The sequence below is a fragment of the Ambystoma mexicanum genome, chromosome 1q, assembly GCF_040938575.1.
Source record: "Ambystoma mexicanum isolate Mex_15411 chromosome 1q, UKY_AmexF1_1, whole genome shotgun sequence".
In the NCBI taxonomy this organism is placed as follows: Eukaryota; Metazoa; Chordata; class Amphibia; order Caudata; family Ambystomatidae; genus Ambystoma; species Ambystoma mexicanum.
In genome coordinates this window covers 1,481,597,251-1,481,619,863 of record NC_090922.1, presented here as the reverse complement: position 1 = coordinate 1,481,619,863, position 22,613 = coordinate 1,481,597,251, and the positions used below count along the sequence as shown (strand labels likewise).

The 22,613-nt window shown below is 45.1% G+C and overlaps 1 protein-coding gene across 1 annotated transcript in view; it reads left to right on the top strand.

The window, feature by feature from the left end:
- The window catches only part of LOC138550118 (uncharacterized), a 494,885-nt gene that overhangs the window by 72,736 nt on the left and 399,536 nt on the right, over nucleotides 1-22,613 (top strand). Inside the window, exon 7 of the mRNA XM_069642386.1 lies at nucleotides 3,272-3,394. Coding sequence (XP_069498487.1) covers nucleotides 3,272-3,394 — 123 coding nt within the window. The remainder of the gene's footprint in view (nucleotides 1-3,271; nucleotides 3,395-22,613) is intronic.

The following is a 22,613-nucleotide window of genomic DNA, read 5'->3' as shown; positions in this document are numbered from 1 at the left end:
CTGTTTCGCAACTCCTCTTGAGTAGTCGTAAATCCTTTAATTCGGGGGTAAACCATTTGTTTAAATGAGATTTGGGTTTACTTTGTCTGAGTTTCAAAGGTGCGATATTGTCAAGGGTGGTTAACATAATTTTGTTATACTCATTGACTAATGTTTCTGGGTCTAAATGATCCTCTAATCCGTTGAGGATAGGTAGGATGTCCGGGATCACTTTGTCTCTGGTAATGCACTTTTTATTTCTTGTTAGGCAAGGCGGGGCCTGGATGGAGGCTGGTGGAAGTGGTCTAGAGGTAGATAGTTCAAATAACAGGAAGAAATGGTCTGTCCGAGTTTGGGGGATAATGGCTTTGATATTGGCGGTACAGTTATAATCTACTCGCCAATCAATGATTCTTCCTTTATTATGAGTAGATTCTAGGGTTTTCTGCGTCATACCCAGATTAGAGAGGGAGTTAGCAATGATGGAGGCATTTTTATCTGAAGGGTCATTGAAGCCCAGATTAAAGTCCCCTAGAATAAGTAGTTGGGAGGAGGTTTTGAGGTTATTGGAAAGTAGGTTGTGGAGGTCCTCCTCGAATGTCCCTAGTGGTCCTGAAGGTCTGTAGATGAGGTGGATAGTCAATGTTTGTGAGCTAGCTAGTGGAATTTTACTGGTGAGCGATTCACAAGAATCGGCTGCTATTGAGGGTGAAATTCTCATGCCTAAGCAGGTTTTTGCGATGATAGCAATACCGCCACCGCACATATTGGTTCTGTCTTGCCTGAGTATTGTAAAGTCTTCTGGGATTGCTAGGGAGAGTTGGGGTCCTGCTGCGTCATGCAGCCAGGACTCTGTAATAGCGATGAAGTCCAAATTATCAAGCACTATGAAATCGCAGATGTCTGTGGCATGTGCTGTCAGGGATCTGGCGTTTATTAATCCTCCTTTGAGGGGGGGGCTATCGGATGGGACGGTTCAATTTTGGTATATGTAGGAGGTAGTCTCCGGTTGTTAAGATGGGCGATATTAGCCTTCTGGGTGTTGGATCTTTTGTTCGTGGGAGGTAGGGTTCTAGTCAGAGGCTCATGGAGTTTTGAGAGTCTAGCTCTGAGCATAGAGTTTCTACGGAGTAGACTGCATGGGTTGCTAGGAGACTCAGTTGAAGGACTCGGATCAGAGTGTTCCATACTGGTGTTGGTAGCGAGGATGGTAATGGTAGAATTGTATGGGGGTTTCAAGAGCACTGTGGGAAGGCTACTATCCACTCTGTGGTGGAGGATGATTAGGAGTAAGTACAATAGCAGGCTACAAGGTGTGCTACTCATGATGTAGAGCTAGATTCCAGTAAACACGGTGGGCTGGGAAGCCTGCTTCAGATAGTCAGAAGATAGCATAGGCTCAGTGGGCTACAATGACTAGGGTTCAAATAACATGAGCACGGTAGGCTGTATTAGCTAAATACACGTTGACACAGTGGGCACAGATCAGCATAGGCAAAGACTAAAATGCACACAGGCACAATGGGCAAAGATCAGCAATTCTGCGTGAGATCAGCAAGGCCAGTCTGGGGATCCTCATTCATAGCAGGCTGTGCTTCTCTCACTATACCCCTCACACCATGCCATGACAGGTCTGAACATGCATGCTGTGTTCTAAGCAGGCACCCATGGGCTTCCATGAGTCACAGACGTGATGTTTAGTAGCAGACTCATCAGTGAGCATGCCAGATTAATTCCTTGCCACTGATCAGTCAACCTCATTCTGCGTGAGATCAGCAAGGCGAGTCTGGGGATCCTCATTCATAGCAGGCTGTGCTTCTCTCACTAGACCCCTCTCACCATGCCATGAGAGGTCTGGATATGCATGCTGTGTTCTAAGCAGGCACCCATGGGCTTCCATGAGTCACAGACGTGATGTTTAGTAGCAGACTCATCAGTGAGCATGCCAGATGAATTCCTTGCCACTGATCAGTCGACCTCATTCTGCGTGAGATCAGCAAGGCCAGTCTGGGGATCCTCATTCATAGCAGGCTGAGCTTCTCTCACTATACCCCTCTCACCATGCCATGACAGGTCTGAATATGCATGCTGTGTTCTAAGCAGGCACCTATGGGCTTCCATGAGTCACAGGCGTGATGTTTAGTACCAGACTCGTCAGTGAGCATGCCAGATGAATTCCTTGCAACTGATCAGTCCACCTCATTCTGCGTGAGATCAGCAAGGCGAGTCTGGGGATCCTCATTCATTGCAGGCTGTGCTTCTCTCACTAGACCCCTCTCACCATGCCACGAGAGGTCTGGATATGCATGCTGTGTTCTAAGCAGGCACCCATGGGCTTCCATGAGTCACAGGCGTGATGTTTAGTAGCAGACTCGTCAGTGAGCATGCCAGATGAATTCCTTGCCACTGATCAGTCGACCTCATTCTGCGTGAGATCAGCAAGGCGAGTCTGGGGATCCTCATTCATAGCAGGCTGTGCTTCTCTCACTAGACCCCTCTCACCATGCCATGAGAGGTCTGGATATGCATGCTGTGTTCTAAGCAGGCACCCATGGGCTTCCATGAGTCACAGACGTGATGTTTAGTAGCAGACTCATCAGTGAGCATGCCAGATGAATTCCTTGCAACTGATCAGTCCACCTCATTCTGCGTGAGATCAGCAAGGCGAGTCTGGGGATCCTCATTCATTGCAGGCTGTGCTTCTCTCACTAGACCCCTCTCACCATGCCATGAGAGGTCTGGATATGCATGCTGTGTTCTAAGCAGGCACCCACGGGCTTCCATGCAGATGAAAGGAGCAGGGATGTTCTAACTAAAACACAATGGAATCCCAAATGCACTTCCTTTGGGTATTCTTGTCCCCTCCAGCTTCCTAGATCTTTTCCTTTCTGTTGTTCTTTCTTTCTCGATTGTAATTGTGTATGTTGCTGAAGATGCTGTGGCTCACTTACTATTGTGAAAGTATCTTATATAGTTGCGTTTGTTCCAGAGTATGTGGCACTTTTGTTAAGCAACATGTTTTTAAGTCTGTCCGAAGCCTTTGTCTGTGCAGGTCTATGATGATCTGGCTCAGATTGTTGGGGATGTGAGTCAGTGAATGGATCTGGTTGTGTCCGGCTGAGCGTTGTCCTTGCATGTGTCTAGTCTGGTCTAATGGGTACTTCTTGCTTTGTTTGAATGATTCTGTGCGCCTCTCGTTGCTTTCTACTCGACGTTGCACACTTTGGTAGGCCCTTGAATGTGTTATCTCATCCACGACCCAAACATCTCACTGAGACCCTTGTGATCATAGGGCAGGACCCAGCCCCACGGGCTCTGGACTCGGAACTTCTGTCTGTGGAGATGGAGAACCAGCGCCTGGAAGATGAGATCTTGAAGTTGAAGCTTCAGCGGGATAAGAGAAAGACAGATGATGGTAGGTACAGCAGACTTGTCACAGCGTCTCTGATTGGACAAAAACCTACCCCGCAGTTTGAATGCTATTATGATGCTGTTATCTGGCCATAGAGAGGAGAAAGCAGTCACGTTAAAAAAAACTATGATACATAAAAGCAAGTTATCCTTAACATGGATTCTGTACAATGAGGCGTAATGATGGGATTTAACTGATGTGAGGTATACTCAAGACACCGATTTGATGTCGCTGGTCCTAATGAACAGGTTGGATAGTGAAACTAATGAGGTCAATGGGGCTGAAAGGGGCAAAACACAATAGTCTTTATTGAGTCTAGAATAACGACAGTGGGGCTCATTTTGTATAGGGGCATAACATAAATGGGAGGCGCAGAAGGTTTTTGCGGCTTCCCTTTTTGCAATAATTTGGCAGGGCAGAGGGGCGAAACCCAAATTGCGTTTCTGCCATCTTCCTTCCTCTACGCCACACAAATACCCTAGAATTGGCGCGGTCATGCATTTTCATGCCAGGCATGCCTATAGAGACTGCCGGCTTTATGCACCAGCATACAGCAGACGGACTCCATAGGGATCCATTGTGGCAGCGTTTAATTGTAATTGTAAACGCTGCCTACCATGCTTGCGGCCTTTGCTCATTTGCACGGCAGCGTACAAACATGCAGGGCAAAAGGCAGCATACGCGCTTTTACTCTACCCCCTTGCACTCTGCGGGGCAAATGCATATAGGTCACCGTTTCTGAAATACGCAAAGACTAAAATGAGCTCCAGTGTGATCAACTGAGCAGATGAAGGCTGTGGCAAAGCAAAACACGAAATGTTTTAGGGGAAAAAGCAAAATAGAGTGCAGTTGGGCAAGGAGAACGTGGAAAGTGATGAACAGAAGATCATAGCTGGCGGAGCCAATGAAATGTTTAGGAACTAGTGTGAGGAATGGCTCTAAAAAAACACACGCCTCTAGGCGGCTGCTGCATCAAATACATATTTATTTGTGATGATGTAAGTGCCTTTGTGTGCAGCAAGCCAAATCTGGTTTCTGCTAAGCTCTGGGTACTGCTAACCAGAGATTCTTTATGGTAACGTGGCAATTAGCAATAACGGCACTGAGTGAAATATATATCACTCTTGCCCATCAGCACCGGTGCCCCCAGAGAGCAATTATTGACTGCTGATGCAAGGATAGCTTGCAGGTAAAGTCTGTTGTTGGGTGAAGGCGGTAGCTACCCGGGGGATAAGTGCTGCGCCTTCCAAGTGGAAGCATTTCTAGTTGCGTAAAAGAGTTAATAAAGTACAGGGTTCAACAAGCCGGTGCCATTGCTCAAGGGCAAGTCTTTAGTAATTTGAGAGTGAAACTTTGAAGTCTGAGCTAAGTTTTTTTAAATGAATAGTATGATTATATAACATCAGACCGTACCCATTCCCTAATGCACCTTACCATAAACTCTCCTTTTCATTATAAATCACATGGGGCCGATTATATTTCTAAATATTCATTAGTGTTCTCAGAATTGTATAGCATTTATTAACTAGTTCAGATAGTGCTCTTAATGACACTGGTGGCCATTTCAGAGGGTGGTATTCTCCTGGCCCAGTGCCACGCGTGCCTACTTAAAACTGACAATGATGGGAGCAGACTACAAAAACAAAAGAGAGCAGGGAAACTCTATACTCTGGACCAGAGTATTATTGTACCACAGAAATCCGGAAAAATTGTCCAGAGAACAAAACAGGCAATAACCTTTTTCTATTGAATGTGTTTCTGCTCCTATAAAAACAAAAAAACTTACTAAAATTATTAGATGGGATGTGAGTATTGTGCTTGCTCCCCAGTATGAATTAACTTTGCCATTTTTTAGCCAATGTTGTTTGGATGATTGTCACGTTGAATGTTGTATGCTGCACTATGAATGGTTTGGATGATGGACTAATTTTTAGCCATGTTTTATATGTACCTCCATTGTTGTGATATGAAATAACATGTTCTTTAAAGCACTGTGTCATTAATTGATCATTTTTCAAATTTCTGTATCATGATTAAATAAATTTGATACAATTTGTAAGTAACACAGTTTTGTTCTCTGGACAATTTTTCCGGATTTCAATGATGGGAGCAGAACCCGCTAAAATCTAAGAAGACACAGAGGGCCTGACTTACATTGGGAAGGGTAAAACCAACCAAGCGCTAATTTGTGCTGACTCAGATAAACCGAAAAAAAGCAAATGCGCAATTAGGAATATGGAAGGGTAGGAAAAAAGTGGCATTAATGGAAATACCACCAATTTTCTCGGACCGCCGTACTACGTGTTTGTCCTGGAGAGGGAGAGCATCATGCTGGAGGTAAATCCTCCCACTTTCTACTGAAAAATCTGCCAAATCGGAGGAATTACTGCAGCAGTAATTCCGCCGGCAGTAACTCCACCGAAATCCCCAAAGGAGTCCCCACCACTTGTAATCAGACAGTAAATCCACCCGACCATGTGGTGGTAACAGTAATTCTATTGGGTGGTATTCAAGCGGATTTACCGCTGAAGTCGTAATGAGGCCCACATTGTTGTTTTTTGTTAGGTCTGCAAAAGCACATAGGGCAAAGTGCATAGGGCAATGTGCCATCAGCAAATTACTGATGTGCGCACATAGTGCCACATTATCTTCTCCTGGGCCTCCTAAGACGTGAGTAAAATGAACAGTGCCTACCCATCCACACAAAGATGGTGTGTGAGGAGGATCTGCGTGAAATTACTGAGTTGAAAAGTCCAACCACCAAAAGTCCGTTTTTTTTCCTTCATTTTTGCGCATATATATGTGGGGGAGACCCCCCCACACCTATACATTTTTATTAACTTTACCCCCCAGCATATACATATGCGAATAAATGGGGGTCGGACTTTTGGTGGTAGGACTTTTCTACTTAGGTAATTTTGTCCTAACCCTGTGAGGATGACTGGCAGATGGAATGAACGTGTGTAGAAAAACCTCTGATCACATTATTACAATTGGTAATATTATTGTTAAAATGATTAAAGTATACTATTGATAGGGTCCGTGATTATAAATAATAACATTTTTTAATTTAAGGAACCTGGGATTGGTAACCCTAGGTCTCCTGGGGGCAACCAGACGTGGTCTCCCTCTCACTGTGCTTAGAGAGGCATCAGCTTCACCTCACTGATGATCCCCAACAAAGGTGAAACACGTGTATGGGGTTGCTGGTGGTACTCTCGTTCAGATTGGAATTGCCATTGTATTTCGGTGCTGGACTGCCCCTGGGCAGGACAAAGACTGATATGCAAATGGATATTACCCCTCTGTGAAAGGCACAGTGAGTAAAAGCAGTGGCTGCGAACTCTCAAGTGGTTAATAACCACTGAACAGGTTATCATGTCTGTTCTTGTGAGAGAGGGGCGCCCGCTACCTTTGTAAAACTATTTTTTAAGGAACCTGGGATTGGTAACCCTAGGTCTCCTGGGGGCAACCAGACGTGGTCTCCCTCTCACTGTGCTTAGAGAGGCATCAGCTTCACCTCACTGATGATCCCCAACAAAGGTGAAACACGTGTATGGGGTTGCTGGTGGTACTCTCGTTCAGATTGGAATTGCCATTGTATTTCGGTGCTGGACTGCCCCTGGGCAGGACAAAGACTGATATGCAAATGGATATTACCCCTCTGTGAAAGGCACAGTGAGTAAAAGCAGTGGCTGCGAACTCTCAAGTGGTTAATAACCACTGAACAGGTTATCATGTCTGTTCTTGTGAGAGAGGGGCGCCCGCTACCTTTGTAAAACTATTTTTTAAGGAACCTGGGATTGGTAACCCTAGGTCTCCTGGGGGCAACCAGACGTGGTCTCCCTCTCACTGTGCTTAGAGAGGCATCAGCTTCACCTCACTGATGATCCCCAACAAAGGTGAAACACGTGTATGGGGTTGCTGGTGGTACTCTCGTTCAGATTGGAATTGCCATTGTATTTCGGTGCTGGACTGCCCCTGGGCAGGACAAAGACTGATATGCAAATGGATATTACCCCTCTGTGAAAGGCACAGTGAGTAAAAGCAGTGGCTGCGAACTCTCAAGTGGTTAATAACCACTGAACAGGTTATCATGTCTGTTCTTGTGAGAGAGGGGCGCCCGCTACCTTTGTAAAACTATTTTTTAAGGAACCTGGGATTGGTAACCCTAGGTCTCCTGGGGGCAACCAGACGTGGTCTCCCTCTCACTGTGCTTAGAGAGGCATCAGCTTCACCTCACTGATGATCCCCAACAAAGGTGAAACACGTGTATGGGGTTGCTGGTGGTACTCTCGTTCAGATTGGAATTGCCATTGTATTTCGGTGCTGGACTGCCCCTGGGCAGGACAAAGACTGATATGCAAATGGATATTACCCCTCTGTGAAAGGCACAGTGAGTAAAAGCAGTGGCTGCGAACTCTCAAGTGGTTAATAACCACTGAACAGGTTATCATGTCTGTTCTTGTGAGAGAGGGGCGCCCGCTACCTTTGTAAAACTATTTTTTAAGGAACCTGGGATTGGTAACCCTAGGTCTCCTGGGGGCAACCAGACGTGGTCTCCCTCTCACTGTGCTTAGAGAGGCATCAGCTTCACCTCACTGATGATCCCCAACAAAGGTGAAACACGTGTATGGGGTTGGTGGTGGTACTCTCGTTCAGATTGGAATTGCCATTGTATTTCGGTGCTGGACTGCCCCTGGGCAGGAAAAAGACTGATATGCAAATGGATATTACCCCTCTGTGAAAGGCACAGTGAGTAAAAGCAGTGGCTGCGAACTCTCAAGTGGTTAATAACCACTGAACAGGTTATCATGTCTGTTCTTGTGAGAGAGGGGCGCCCGCTACCTTTGTAAAACTATTTTTTAAGGAACCTGGGATTGGTAACCCTAGGTCTCCTGGGGGCAACCAGACGTGGTCTCCCTCTCACTGTGCTTAGAGAGGCATCAGCTTCACCTCACTGATGATCCCCAACAAAGGTGAAACACGTGTATGGGGTTGCTGGTGGTACTCTCGTTCAGATTGGAATTGCCATTGTATTTCGGTGCTGGACTGCCCCTGGGCAGGACAAAGACTGATATGCAAATGGATATTACCCCTCTGTGAAAGGCACAGTGAGTAAAAGCAGTGGCTGCGAACTCTCAAGTGGTTAATAACCACTGAACAGGTTATCATGTCTGTTCTTGTGAGAGAGGGGCGCCCGCTACCTTTGTAAAACTATTTTTTAATTTAATGTAACATAGTTCGAAAGAACTTTTCACACATCACAAAACAAATTAACACATTTTTTTTAAATTAGGAGCAAACAGGACATTGATAAACATTTTTACCTACTACATAAAATCATCCAATATACCTACATTCCACATAAAATAGTACCTCACATGCGTACATAGTGTCTGCTACACTGATTAGTTGTTCCTTATATCCATTATCACAGCTCTTCTAAGATGATTTCCTTTTGAAAGGTCTGCCACACCTTTGCAATTCCAATCGACAAGGAAGTGCTCCACCTCGATGCACAGATCAGCCAAAAGGTTACATTTTGCATTTCATGCATTTCATCAATAACATTCATATAACATGTGATAACATACCTTTTTCCATGTATTTACAAGCTGTAATTATGTGGCTCATGGTGTCCGGCGCCCCTGGGTCACTACATAGCCTACGGCCTTGTTTATCCCTTGCAATGCGTAACCAGGCACCCTTACTGGCCCTGACTGGAAGCTAATTTAGTCGCAGTGGCATGAATGCCCTTAGTAGGATCGAAGTAAAAATACAGCAACCACTCCACGCTGAGGACCCCGGGGTGACGCCTGCACCAGCCAGACTGCGATCTGGGACCCACACGGGCCCTTTTCCGGCTCGCGGGACCCCGAGAGAATTCAGCCTTCAGGAATCTACGGCCCACTCCTAGCGCTTCACGCACCCGCAATCCAGTAACCAATTGAGGATTGTCTACAGCGCCCCACTGCTTTTGCAGCAGCAGATATTACAGACAAACACCACAATCGGTGTCTATCCTGATGAAGGCCAACACACAGACAGGCTCCAATCAAGCCCTATTTGGCTTGATTGGAGCCTGTCTGTTAGCCTGACACACCTGTGTCGATCCCCTGTGACACAACTGTGAAACCCCCCTTTTGTGTATGTTCTGTAGAAACTGTTGTGTACACCCTGTGTTAATCACGCCCTGGGCTAACCTTGGTCCCGGGTGCACCTCGTCCAACTGTAGGTCTTTCCTACCTCATATGTGATTGTGCCCCCATGTGGATTTATCACCTCGATATTACAGAGGTTGATACTTACCTGTGTAACCACTGAATAGAATCACTCCTGTCCGTTGTCATTTACTTTCGTGCTTATCGAAAGTACTGTAAAATAATTGAAAAGTCACCAAAAAATATCCTGTGTTTTCTTGAGATAAATTTATATGTTCAGAACCACACAACAGCTTATAGGATCTCTCATCCTGATTATTTTGATATTTATACTTCGTAGGATCGAGCAGGGGAACTGTTTTATATATATTTGCGACTTGCTGATGGTGAAATGGATTAGTGCATGGATTAGTGCAAAATAACTCAAGAGATGAAATTTGGATACATGATCACAGTTCGCTGCCCACTCCCTCTCCAGTGTCCTCTTCTTCAGACACCAACCAATTTCCCCGAAAAAGCCTTCATTCGCCAACTTAAGCATCTTCCTAGCTGGGCTTACCCTGTTTACCATTTCATCTCTTAACATACCTAACAAAGTACTAGTTCCCGCACATGATCTTAATATACAATTTCCCATAGTTGATGTCAGCGATAGTGTGCCTAGCTCACGGTGCACTACTTTGACAGGAGTCGATTTGGTTAATCCTGGGATACGTTGCCATATAGAACCTTGTAGGCATTTAGCCCACTTATCACATTCTGAAAATGAGCATTCCACCCATCACTTTTGTGCTTACTGTTTGTCTCACTATGTGAGAGAGGGTATGCCCAGACGTGGGTCCCTTGCTCGCTGCGCCATAGGGAACCAAGCTGCACCTCACTGGGGAGGCCCAACAAGTCCGAAACATGTCTGGGGTTGCTTGTGTTTCCGTGCAGAGGGGACCTGGCCTAGCAGTGCGGGCTGGGCTGCTACCTTTGGTAGCAGTACCTGACTGATTTGCATATGGCTGGACCCCTTTTGCAATGGCGCAGACGGGCTAAAAAACGGTGGTGTGGAAGGTTGCCCAGATCAATGCCAGTGGTTCAGATTCATTCAAAACCTTCCACCCATCACTTTTGTGCTTCCAGAGCATACACAATGCCAGCCAATAACCTTTGTTTATACAAGGAGACAATACCACTGAGACTGTGGGCCTCATTCTGAGCTGGGCGGTAAGGGGTTAACGGCGCCAGTAATGGTGCCGGCGCCGTTAACCCCTTACCGCCCTATTACGAGTCTGCTCACGGGACCCGCAAGCGGGTCCCGCTAGCAGACCAGGGAGCTAACAAAGGGCCCGTTATTAACACCCTCCCCATTCCCATTGAGCCCTATGGGGCTTGAATGGGGATGGGGTCCCTGAATGGGGTTGGAATGGCCCGGTAGTTACCCATTCAGGGAACCCGGACCCAGTATGCTGTATGGAGGTAGCCATGGTGCTAATAGCACCATGGCTATCTCCAACCTCGGAATGACGCCCTGTATCGCAAATTACTTAATACAAGGTTCATAATGATAGCCTTATATGTCTTCTTTTCCACAGCTCAGCTTCCCCTTTTTTTGAGCAGATCTCATAGTCCAGGAAACTGTAGTTCTCCAATTGATCTATTTGCCCATTTCTTAGGCTAATTCTCTGGATGTCTTTGCACTGCTGAACTCATAAACTTTGATTTAGATATATTGACCATCAAGTCATTTGCCTCTGCATACTCCATGATTGCCTGTGTACCTCTAGTGATTCCGATGCACGTGGAATCAAAAACTACCAGATCATCGGCATAGGCAAGAAATGTAATGGTGAAACAACTCAGTCGGGGTGGAAAATTACTGTTATCACCCAGCGCTTCGCCTATATCCGCCATGAAAAGATTGAAAAGAACAGGTGCGAGGCCACACCCCTGCTGCACACCCTTCTCAATTGAAACAGGCGCTGATAGCTCACCCTGTCCATTCATTCTTACCCTTGCCCTGTTATGCTCATGTAATAATTAGCAGGCACGAAGCAAGTGCTTTGGCATACTAAGCAGTTCTACTTTAGCCCAAAGTTCTGCCCGGTCTATAGCATCAAATGTGGAGGGAAAATCAACAAACACGTGCAGAGGGGGCACAGATTTCCCTCTTGACCGCTCAATCAGAGTATTCACCAACCAGATGTTTTTCGTCATTGACGTGCCTTTTCTAAACCCTGTCCTCAAAGTACTTATTGCTATTTTGTAGGACCAGTGTGGCAAAGATTGCACTCGCAACATCAAGGAGTGACTGTAACTTGCACTTAGCAGTCCCTTCTCTACTGCCCTTTTTATGGACCAGGATGATATGTGACTTCATGCAAGAGCACAGGATGCAGTTATTTTCAATTACCCAGCGGAATAAAAGCTCGAATCTGCCCACCCGCCTGGGTTCGCCCGTATTGCCATATTCGACCCTCCATCAGGGCCTGGTGCTCAAGATGACTTAAGGCCACATATGATTTGTATAGGATTGTCCTTAATAAAGTCTAGTTCCATCACTGAGATGGGCATTGGCTTTACAGGCCAGGCTCCTTGCATTTCTAGGTAATACACCCAAATCTCGCTATTGGTGCCGCACGTGACTTACCCTTTGTGTTAAAGATGTTCCAGAAACCTGTACTGTCCCCCTTCTTAATAATCATATGTAATACTTGCCAAGCCTTATTTCTAGTGGACCTACGGTAGCCTTTCATCCAATTTCGATAAGCATTTTACAAACGTTTCAACTCCCTTAATCTTTCACAGAGGTCTAACGTAGAACAATCAGCTCTCCTTGCTGCCTCTAATAACACTATCATACAGTTGGGGAAAAAACACCATCGATCTTTACCGTGCCAAAGTTCTGGCAAACAGAAATGTGTCGGTGATCCTGGTTATCTATTCCACCAACTCACCTGCTGTAGTTAAACCTTCAAACCCGTTTTAAATGCATATTGGACCAACCCAACCTATTGAGGCCATTGCTTTGCTGCAGCCTTAAAATGTACTGGGGTTCCTATCCAGGATAAACCATTTTTTATCTCCAAATAAGTATTTACGGAAAGTCTCTGGGACCTGCATACTGCCAGGCTTTGTGGGCAGTTCTCAACATTACTGGGTCTCATGGAAATGTCTCTCTTTTCTTTCTCCTCTCCTTACTGGTCGCTCTCTGTCATCCTCACCTGGGGTCTCCAGCTGCTGGAGACTCTACCTCAGTTGGAGACTCTGAATCCCAGGTGCAGTGAAGGAAGGGTTGGGCAACGTTTGTGCCAGATGTATGCTAGGGTGACCAACTCCTCCAGCTCTCCTGTTACATCTTGCCCTGCTCGTCGGATCCTCAAGTTCTCTATCGCAGATCTGGCACAGCTCCTCCTGTAGACATAGGCCAGCGGTCCACTCTGCTCCTGTTCACTTCTCTCTTCTGCTCTCCTCTCATTCCCTTTCCGGTATCAACTCCTCTACTGACTAGATACGCTCGCAGAGTGGGGCCTGCCTTACCGGGGTTCTGCCTAAAATCAGCGCCCATCAGCAGTATTGTGGGGGGCAGGCCAGCTTCCCAAACCTCCTGAAGCGCTATGATTTTGAAGGGTGCGGTAGTTGGTTGGGCTTTGAAAGGAATAACGCGTATGTTGCCTGGGTGTGTTTGAGGAAATGTGCATCGTAGACAGGCTTTGTGTATTGATAAGAGGCTTCTGCTGAGGTGGCCTTATCGGTATCCAGTCAATGCCTCGGATGCAAAGCATTGAATGACAATAGCATCGGAAAAAAAGTATCAAATGCATTTTTTTCAAAGGTAAAGGTTTAATTTTAATTGTAATGGGTTTTAAGTGGTAAAAAAAGGGGGTTGGGGAGGACCCCCCCATTAAAAAAAAAAAGGAATACATTTGTTGCTTTTTTTTACTTTGCTTTTTCTTAATTGCTTTGGCATTCGATGCCATCACTATACACCGGACTTATCATTAAGTGGAGGCTACTCCATAATAAGGCTCACCCTGTGTCCTCCTTGGTATGTAACTGTAATGGTTTTGAGGGTGTATGAGGGAGTGGTGCCTGCATGTTTTCGTATTGCAGGCTAGTTTCCAAGGGGAAGACTCTCAAAGCTTTTATGTGGGACAAATCTGAAGGTGCAAGAAATGCACAATAATTGTGCAAAAGATTAATGCACCGATTGTCAGAAGTGCGCATCTCAGAGATTCTCCCTTTTTACAAAAAAGCACCCATTGAGCTTGAGCTTATAAGATGTACAAGGTGGTGGAAAGCATGCACACCAACAACATTAGGCATGCACGAGGGGAGTGTACACTAAAAGTGAGCAGAAATGCACCAACAAGCAAATTCACAAAACGTGGGCACCTGATTTGCACCAAAACATTGGCTCTGCCATTTGCTCCCAACACAAACGGGAGCAAGTGCCCTCAAAAGGTGAGCAAATATATAGGCCCCCACTAATGAGCGATGCTACCCTTCAAAGCAAGGCGCACTACACAATAGGTAATGGCAGCATCTTGATTCTGCCACAATATGCTGCAATCACTGATGCAGTTGGCATCCTGCGGCAGAAGAACCTCACGAAGAGAATAAGTGCAAGGGCAAATAGGAGATGAGTGTGATCATTAGAAATGTCAGATGATCTGGCGAGTTTGAGTCACCTAATCCCATCCCATGTAGCACTGGATGTTCCCAGACAATGGGCAAGGGAAACAGGCACCTACAATGTGAGAGCATGCCATGCCAGCACCTAAGGGAACAGCAGCTTGTGAGATGTATAAAAAAAACACCAATGTCCGTGGTGCCACGCATGCGCAACCAACATTCATGTAGCCTTTGTCACAGATAGCCATAAGGATCCAACCAACTTGGAATGCAGTTCAAGGTTTTTATTTATAATATTCAGCAGGTATTCTGGAAACCTTGGGGTTGGCCAAACTAAAGGGATTCCTATTACTTCTATAGACCTTCCAGTGGCTCCTTCCACACTCATCCATGCATCCCTACTTCTCGTAATTCGCCAGGATTTCGAGTTCTAATTTTGGGTAACTGCTACTGCCTTTGCTGACTACCTCTGAGGGAAGCACTAAAGCCAGTGGTCATTTCTAACTGTCTCCCTCCAGAAGGTTTTAGGTCTCCTGGTCATAAAATGTCCACTTTTGTCAGATTTCCAGGCTTTCACCACACACCCTCTCACACCTTCATCCTTTCTTCACAGTCCCTTTTCATCTATCACTGCACTCCTCCCCCTTTCACTTACTGCTCCCCCTTCTCTCCTCACTCCATTACTTCTTCTTTTTATTACTACAATCGATGTCTCTCTGTCTCCTGTCCTCCCTACATTCTCTATTCATTTCCCTATCTATCACTGCCTGTGTCCTGATCTTATCACACTCCCTGCTCTCCTCTCCCTCTCTCTCTCTCTCTCTCTCTGCCTGTGTCCTGATCATATCACACTTCCTGCTCTCCTCTCCCCCTCTCTCTCTCTGCCTGTGTCCTGGTCATATCACGCTTCCTGCTCTCCTCTCCCTCTCTCTCTCTCTGCCTGTGTCCTGATCTTATCACACTTCCTGCTCTCCTCTCCCTCTCTCTCTCTCTGCCTGAGTCCTGATCTTATCACACTTCCTGCTCTCCTCTCCCTCTCACACTCTTCCAGTCAACCACAACCCTCCACCTATTTTCTAAATCTCCTCCCTTCCACCACTACCACTATCCCCCCACTCTCACTACACTCTAGACACTCTCTGACACTTTCTGTCCCCTCCATAAACACCTAGATTCTCTCCTAACCCTTTCTTACCCTTATCCTCCCTGCACTACACTACCTCCTACTTCTTCACACCAAATCTGGGGTAGGTCAGGCTCTAGCAAGGCCCTAACGGACTGCCTACACCAGGTTGGAAGGGGTCCCTGCTCCCCTATGTTAGGGAGAATTCTCATTTCTGTGATATTTCCCTGCAACCTTAGAGACCCCCAGCTCTTTTGCTGGACTTTAGGACTTTTTAATTTTAACCCTGGAGTGAGTGAGCCTTTTTTCTCACTCTCTCATTTGTTTTGACCTGATTTGGATTATGTGTTTCCTTTGTTTTTGGAGTATGACAAACTCTATAGGCATCTACTTTTTGTATTGTGACACACAGAACCTTCAGTGCAGTGTCACTGAGAAATCCTTTAGATTTCTCATAATGTTTAAATACTTTTTCTTGTGAGAACTACTGTTCCCAAGAATAATAAAGTGAAATTTAGTTTACTTACCTTTTCTCTTTGTGGGTCCAGCACACACCATCTTATGTGGAGTGCTGGTGGGGAATGGGGGGGGGTAGTTAGTAGCCACTTATCCTACCTACTCATGTAAAAAAAATGTATGTTACCCTCACTAATTTAAATGGCTTGTGGAAGTGGTTTAATTTTCCTACCATTGTGCTTTTCCACCACAGGCTGAATCATCAGCTGCAGTATAGAACCCATGGGTGACCATTTTGTCAAAATGGCCTGCCCTCATTTTGCACCATTTTCTGTTTGTGAAGTCTTTCTTGGGTTTTACTCTGTTCGCCAAACCAGGTTTGAGGCCTGTTAATTTTGCGTTTGGCGGGCGTCAGTACTGAAACCCGTCTCTGGCTCCAATGTGTCTGGAAGGGCAGGAAGTGAGGGAGGATCCCGAAACTCCCCTGTCCTTTGTCTTTAGGAATGCCTGAATGCACCCAACCCTGATTGGCTGGCTGGCTGGCTGTCATTTAAGGACAGCCACCCTGCTGTTTGAGTGACAGCAAGGCTGTGCATGAATGGGAGAAACCTGCTTTAAAGGCGAGGGTTTTGGGACTGAAGACAGAGTCAACAACTGGGAAGAACAACCCAACGAAGAAGCCGTGAATGAAGCTTGCTACATCCTCCTGGACCTTTGAATTGCACGGTGAAGCCCTGGTGCTGTGCTGAAACTCCTTTTTCTGATCGACAAGAGAAGTTCTGGAAGGGACGTTTCTTCCCTTGGGTTGGTGGGACCAACTAACCCCGAGACGAACCCCACTGGACCATCTTCCCCGACTGGCTGTACTTCTTGCTGCGGCAGGAGCCGAGTGCCAGCGGTCGAGAAATCTGTAGTCGAGTGCAACATCTGCAAATCCATCCAGAAGCTCAAGGAGTCTCCCAAGGACCCTCACCAGAGTGCAGGACTCAAGGAGTCAAGGAAGCTCAACCTGTGTCCAAGATCCGCGGTGTTGCTATTTACCAAGCGCTGAAACTGCGAAGTTCCTCTAATCTGAAAAGAGCCCTAATCTGCTGCCGACATCTGAATTGCTGCCGCAGGAGTCCTCCACACGACCTCCTTCTTGTCCCCACGTCTGAGGCCCAGGAACCCAGGATCTGCATCACTGCAACCAGACAGAAGCCAGCTGGACCACTCTTCTTCTAACCAAAGGTACTGTTCTGACCTGGGTACTTAACTCAGTGTCTTTAGCTTTGCTCTTCTCAGTTGAGACTTGCAGTAGCTACCTTGCTAGAGTAGATTTCAGCTCTACCATTCACAAGTATAACAGCTTGTAACCCTACAGTGATTCTTCAGCTCCATAGACTGTGTTCCAATTGTCCAATTGACTTTGGCTGTCCTGGCTCCCGGTAGTCTTCTAGTCCATTTGACTTTGATATTTACTGTCCCTCAGAGGTGATAACTTGGTTTTAAACTATTATTGCTGGGTATGGTTTTTATCTAGACTTCATTGAAAGATTTAAGTGCTCACATGCTCTGAGAACCTGTTTAACCTTTTTCCTTCCCTTAATCTTTCCTGTCTACAAACCTCATAATGTACAAAGAGTAGTAGTGATGTATAAATGCTATTACTGTCCTAGTTAGTGAAGTCACCTCAAGGTGTAGGAAGTGTGTAAAAAGCATCTCTAAAGAGTATCTACTAGCTTTGTGTTGATTCTGGAAAAGTATTTTAAAGTATATTTGATTCTTTCTTTTGAAGTATGCTTACTTAAAAACTACTGTTAAATAAATAACTATTTAACTAAAACCTTGAGTGTAAGTGTTACTTGGCTACTTGTATTTGTGGATTTCATTGCTGCAGCTCTACAGCTCACATTTACCCCTCTTGAGATAAGCCTGGCTGCTCAGTCACACTACCAACATGTATAGTACAGACCTATACCAAAAGGTGGTTTACCTAATAACAAGAAGACAAGTGTTGCGTGGTCTCCCACATGGTCACTACATCAATTCTTGCCTAACACTGGTGGCAGGTGGTGGGATAGACGTAGAGTGGTTTCATTGATTATTTGCTTGTCTTGTGCTCAACTAAACCAGCCACAAGGCTAAGCTCCATCACAATGTGAAGCAATGGTAACATGCCAAGTATGGATAACTTTAATGAGGCAGCCCTGATTGTCCTGACATTAGAGCAACTGAAAGACCTGTGTAAAACCAGGGCTCTGACTCTGAAAGGAAAAACATTTGAATTGATTACAAGGATGTTGAATCACCAAAGTTTGGGTAGTAGGCCTGTAACCCCCTACTCAACCAAGTAATGTGGAAGATGATGATGAGGATGCTAGTTTGGTGAGTCAAGCTGCGGTCTGCAAGGGAGGTAGAAGAGTCTCAGTAATAGAGAACCTATCTGCCACAGGCTGCCGCTGCACCTCATCCACTTCCCATTGGGACCCCACAAGATCCACATTTAAGCCCAGAATATATTTCTCTTACTAAGATTAGAGTTGGAATTTAAGAAACTAAGAGCCTAATTCATAGAAGCGTTTTATAATGGCAAAACCCCATTGGAAAACATTCTGTGAATCAGGGCCTAAATGTCCAGGCTCAAACAAAACATGAAGAGGTGCAACTTTGAGAATGAGAGATGCAGCATGAAATGGAAGTGAGAAAGATGTCCCTTGATGCTGCTTCCCTTTCAGGGTCCTCTAGGTCTGCTAGTCCCAAGAGGCCTAACCTGCCCAAAGAAGCAATGAGTACAAGGCATAATTTAGTCGTGCAAAATTGATTAGTCGAGACTGCTAAATAAAAATATTTTGATTAGCAATTCAACGTATATGATTAGCAAATTTGTATATCCTTAATTTCAAATAGGGCCAATGCAAGACATGTTTCACCTGTATGGCAGCAGGGCCTAGGGACCTCGCAAGCTTGTTTCACTGGTGCTATAATTAGGATGCCTTTTGTTGGACATGTGACCAGACACTGCTACCCTTGCAAATTCAACAGGGCTTCCCACTAGTGCCTCGCAAATAGTCAACAATAGTCAACAATTCCCAAAAGCTGCCTACGCCAACCGCATCACTCTGCCTAAATTCAAGAGGACCAAAGCTGGAGGCTCTAGTTTCCCAGCCACAGCTGCCAAACACTGGAACCTCCTCCCTAGTTTCCCACCCTACATGCTGAACTCTCCTACTGGACTTTCCGAAGAGCTCTAAAAACAGTACTGTTGGCCTGAATGCTGGACACAAGCCCTTACATGGTCTGAACTTCGAAGCTACAGTAACATTGACTGAATAACTGCTACACTGTGCTTATCCCATGTCTGTACATTTCTGAGTAACTGGTCATGCAACAGTGTCTTGATGCTCTTGGGCTTAGTGAGATATACAAATGTAAAAATAAATAAAATAAACACACACATATCTATCGGCAGAGCTTTTAAATGGCACGCTCCTTATTAGTGGTGGTTCATTGATGAACCATTGTTTCTGACAAGTGTTCACTTTCCCATCACATGATATGCAGTTTCAAGCTTGATTCTGTCAAACAATGACTACAAGAAGGTGACCTTATCATACAATACCTTTTATGTGTGTCTAAGTCTTAAACATACAGTTACCAAACTCCTAGGATGTTTTTTTTTTTTTAGCTTAAAATGACTTTGTGTTTTTGTAATTTTCCATGTAAGAATTAGTAACTAAAGCTACGACCATAGTGTTTGTTCTCAACATGGCTTTATGTATTTTTCAGCTTGGATGATGATTTCTTTTGTAAGTTTCAAAACATCTCTACAAAACAGAGTGTTATTTAAAACCACCTAAGTACTATTTCTACCAACTAAAGCTGGGAAGATATTTGGTTATGGGCCTTATGTTGCAGACTGGTCTAAAATCCCGGCTTCACAATTAACTAACGTGTGTGATCCTTGGCAAATCATTTGATCTCACAGAAGTGCCCACGAGCCATTCAGTTGACATGTGTCTGCTACATAAAAAAGCTCACTCAAGGTACTGCTTCATATATAATAATGATAATGCCAGTAAATCTACACAGCAAAGTTATTTGTCTCTTGGCTTACTTATAAAAACTTTTGTAATGTAATTCACCATCATCACATTTAATATCTAAGGCTACATATGTGCTCATTTTCTGTGGTATCGCTTCCAGCGGTGTCAATACATATGCAAATTAAGGGAGGCTTCATGTATTGCACAGCCACGTAAATTATAAACCTGGCAACTTTTAATGGAAAGCAAAGTTCATGTTTGTCATGAGTTTAATGCCAGCATGCATGACAAGTTCCCATCACATGGCATGTGCATTCATTAAAAAAAGACTAGTCTACGCTTCGCATGCTTGGCTCGGACAACAGAACCTGGTAATAGATGGGTTAACCATAATCTTAGCCTTTGGTGCGGGCATTGAATTAAGATGGTGTCCAAATGGTAACATGTACGATACACACAGCAACACATTCCATGGCACCGCAGCTTTGCATGAGCAATGCAGACGTTCACATGCACACAGACCTCAGCCTTACATGTGCAGCATAGCCTTTCAGGCACAAGCAACTGTAGCCTTTCACATGCATGCACACGAAAAAATGCACATGTGCACACTCAGCCTTTCACATCCTTTCAAATGGATGACAAAATAGCCTTTTGCATGCGCACATGAAGACCTATCATGTTTAAGGCCATTGCAGTCTTAGTGGAATATAGAGCTCAGCAAAGGTGGACAGGGACGAGAGGAGAATTAGACCACTGATTTAGGAAGCAAGATGTGTGAGAAAGAGACAGATGAAAGAAGAGCCTCTCAGAAGTGATGAGGGCAGATGGGCAAGAGAGAAAGTTATAGGGTCGGTGGATACATGAGAGCAAAGTGAACATAAAAAAAGGTGTAGACCTTTTAAGGGTGCAAAAGTGAGAAAACAAATTATGAAATAGAAAAATGCAGGGGTACAGAGGTGAAAGCAATGACAGATCAGAGAGAAAGGGCTAACTTGTTTAGTGCCATCCTGCGTCCCTCCCTATATTTACAGTGGAGGACAGACACCTCCCACACAGTCACCCTTATCTGCAGTTTCCATCAGACAAAGTGCTCTTTAAAAGTTAACTTTGGGGTCAGCCTGCCACCTGGATCTCTGCATTCCCCTGTAGAGGCCCTGTACTGTCCTGGAGCTTGGTACAAAGAATAATAAACATGCTCACCTTCTCTGAAATTACATCGCAGTTAGTGCGACATGATTTATAAAATGAAAAGCAATTAATCGTTCTTGTCCAGTGAATTGCGATGCAATATGGTTATTTTATGCCTTGGAGTATGTATGACTCTAAACTTGATGTCTTGGATTGGCTGGGTATGTTTGAATACACCTATGGTCTTCAAGAAATAAGTGGTAATGATTTAATTCCATAGCTTGTGTCTAGGCTCACTCTGAATGGCTGTGATGCTGTGATGGAATTGGGTACCAGTGAGAGAAAGGATTATGAATCGGTAAAGCTGGCATTAATAGCCAGATTTGGGAAAACCCCTTCCCAGTACCTTAAGAGGTTTAGGACCCTCAAAAAGACTGATGGTACCCCTTGGGCCAACTGGGTATGTGAATGTTTGAAAAACCTAGGTGGTTGAGTTAAGAGGTACAGAGTAAACTCCTTTGAAGGAATGAGGAATCTTTTTTTGTTAGAATCTATTTTTGATGCCTGCTCGCCTTTGCTGAGACGGTATTTAGCTGACTCAAAAGAGAATGAACCCAAAAAGCTAGTACAAGCTGTTGACTTGTGGGTAGCCAACAGGGCCACTCACAAGGATCATGGGGCAACTCACAAAAAGGAAGAAGGGAAGCAGCACAAGAAAGAGGGAAAAGAGAATTCTAATTCCAACTATCCAAAAGAGGGACACAAACATAGCAAGGGTAACTTCCATGGGAAATCTGGTAGGTCTAACGAAACCTCTGGTTGCAAACCAGAGGGAGGTCAACAGAAACCCCCATTCCAGAGAACATTTGGGAAATATTTTGTATGTGGGTCTGTAGATCATGTGGAAGGGGATCCCAGATGTAAGGGTAAACCTTCAGTGGTCCACACTGCCTCCTTAGCCTTCACCCCCGAAGGAGAAGCCCAAATGGCAAGTGCACACTTTCCATTACTGGCTGAAGACCCCATTGGAGTTCAAGACAGTGTTTCTTTAGTGTCCCTGGGTCTGTGGGAACAACAGAATGTGATGTGTACAACTCCATAACAGATAGCACCAAAGAATATTATAAGGACAGTGTTCTTGTAAATGGTCAGGAGACCCCTGCCATCAGAGACACTGGGGCAAGCATTACAGTGGTAGATGAATGTTTCTTTTAAACCTGAGGCTGTAGCTAAGGCACCCAAAGGTCCCACTAAACTTGCAGGAGGCCCTATCCAAATGGTTTCTATTCTGCCAGCTCTCATCCAGTGCAATAATATGACTGTTAGAATTCCTATTAGTGTGCAGAATAAAGTGCCAGAGCAAGTCCTGTTGGGAAATTATTTGAAAACACTTTGAGTTGTATCTAGTACCCCCCAGGTCTCCCAGCAAAAGGACGCAGGAGCAAACAAGATTGGCCAGAGAGGCAACCTTGAGAGACTTGCAGTTTGAGGTTGAGAAGATTTCCAATAACACCACACAGGAATGCCACCCTTCTATTTCAAGGAAAACAAAAGAGACAAAGGAGAAATCCAAGGTCTCAGGGAGAAAGACTTCAGCAGAGGACAAAGAGAGTGTCCCATTCTAGAAGGTCTGCGTCAGCACACAGCATCCCAGCTGGAAGGGCAAGAGCCAGGGAAGCATAAGCTATACTGGCAGGATGGCC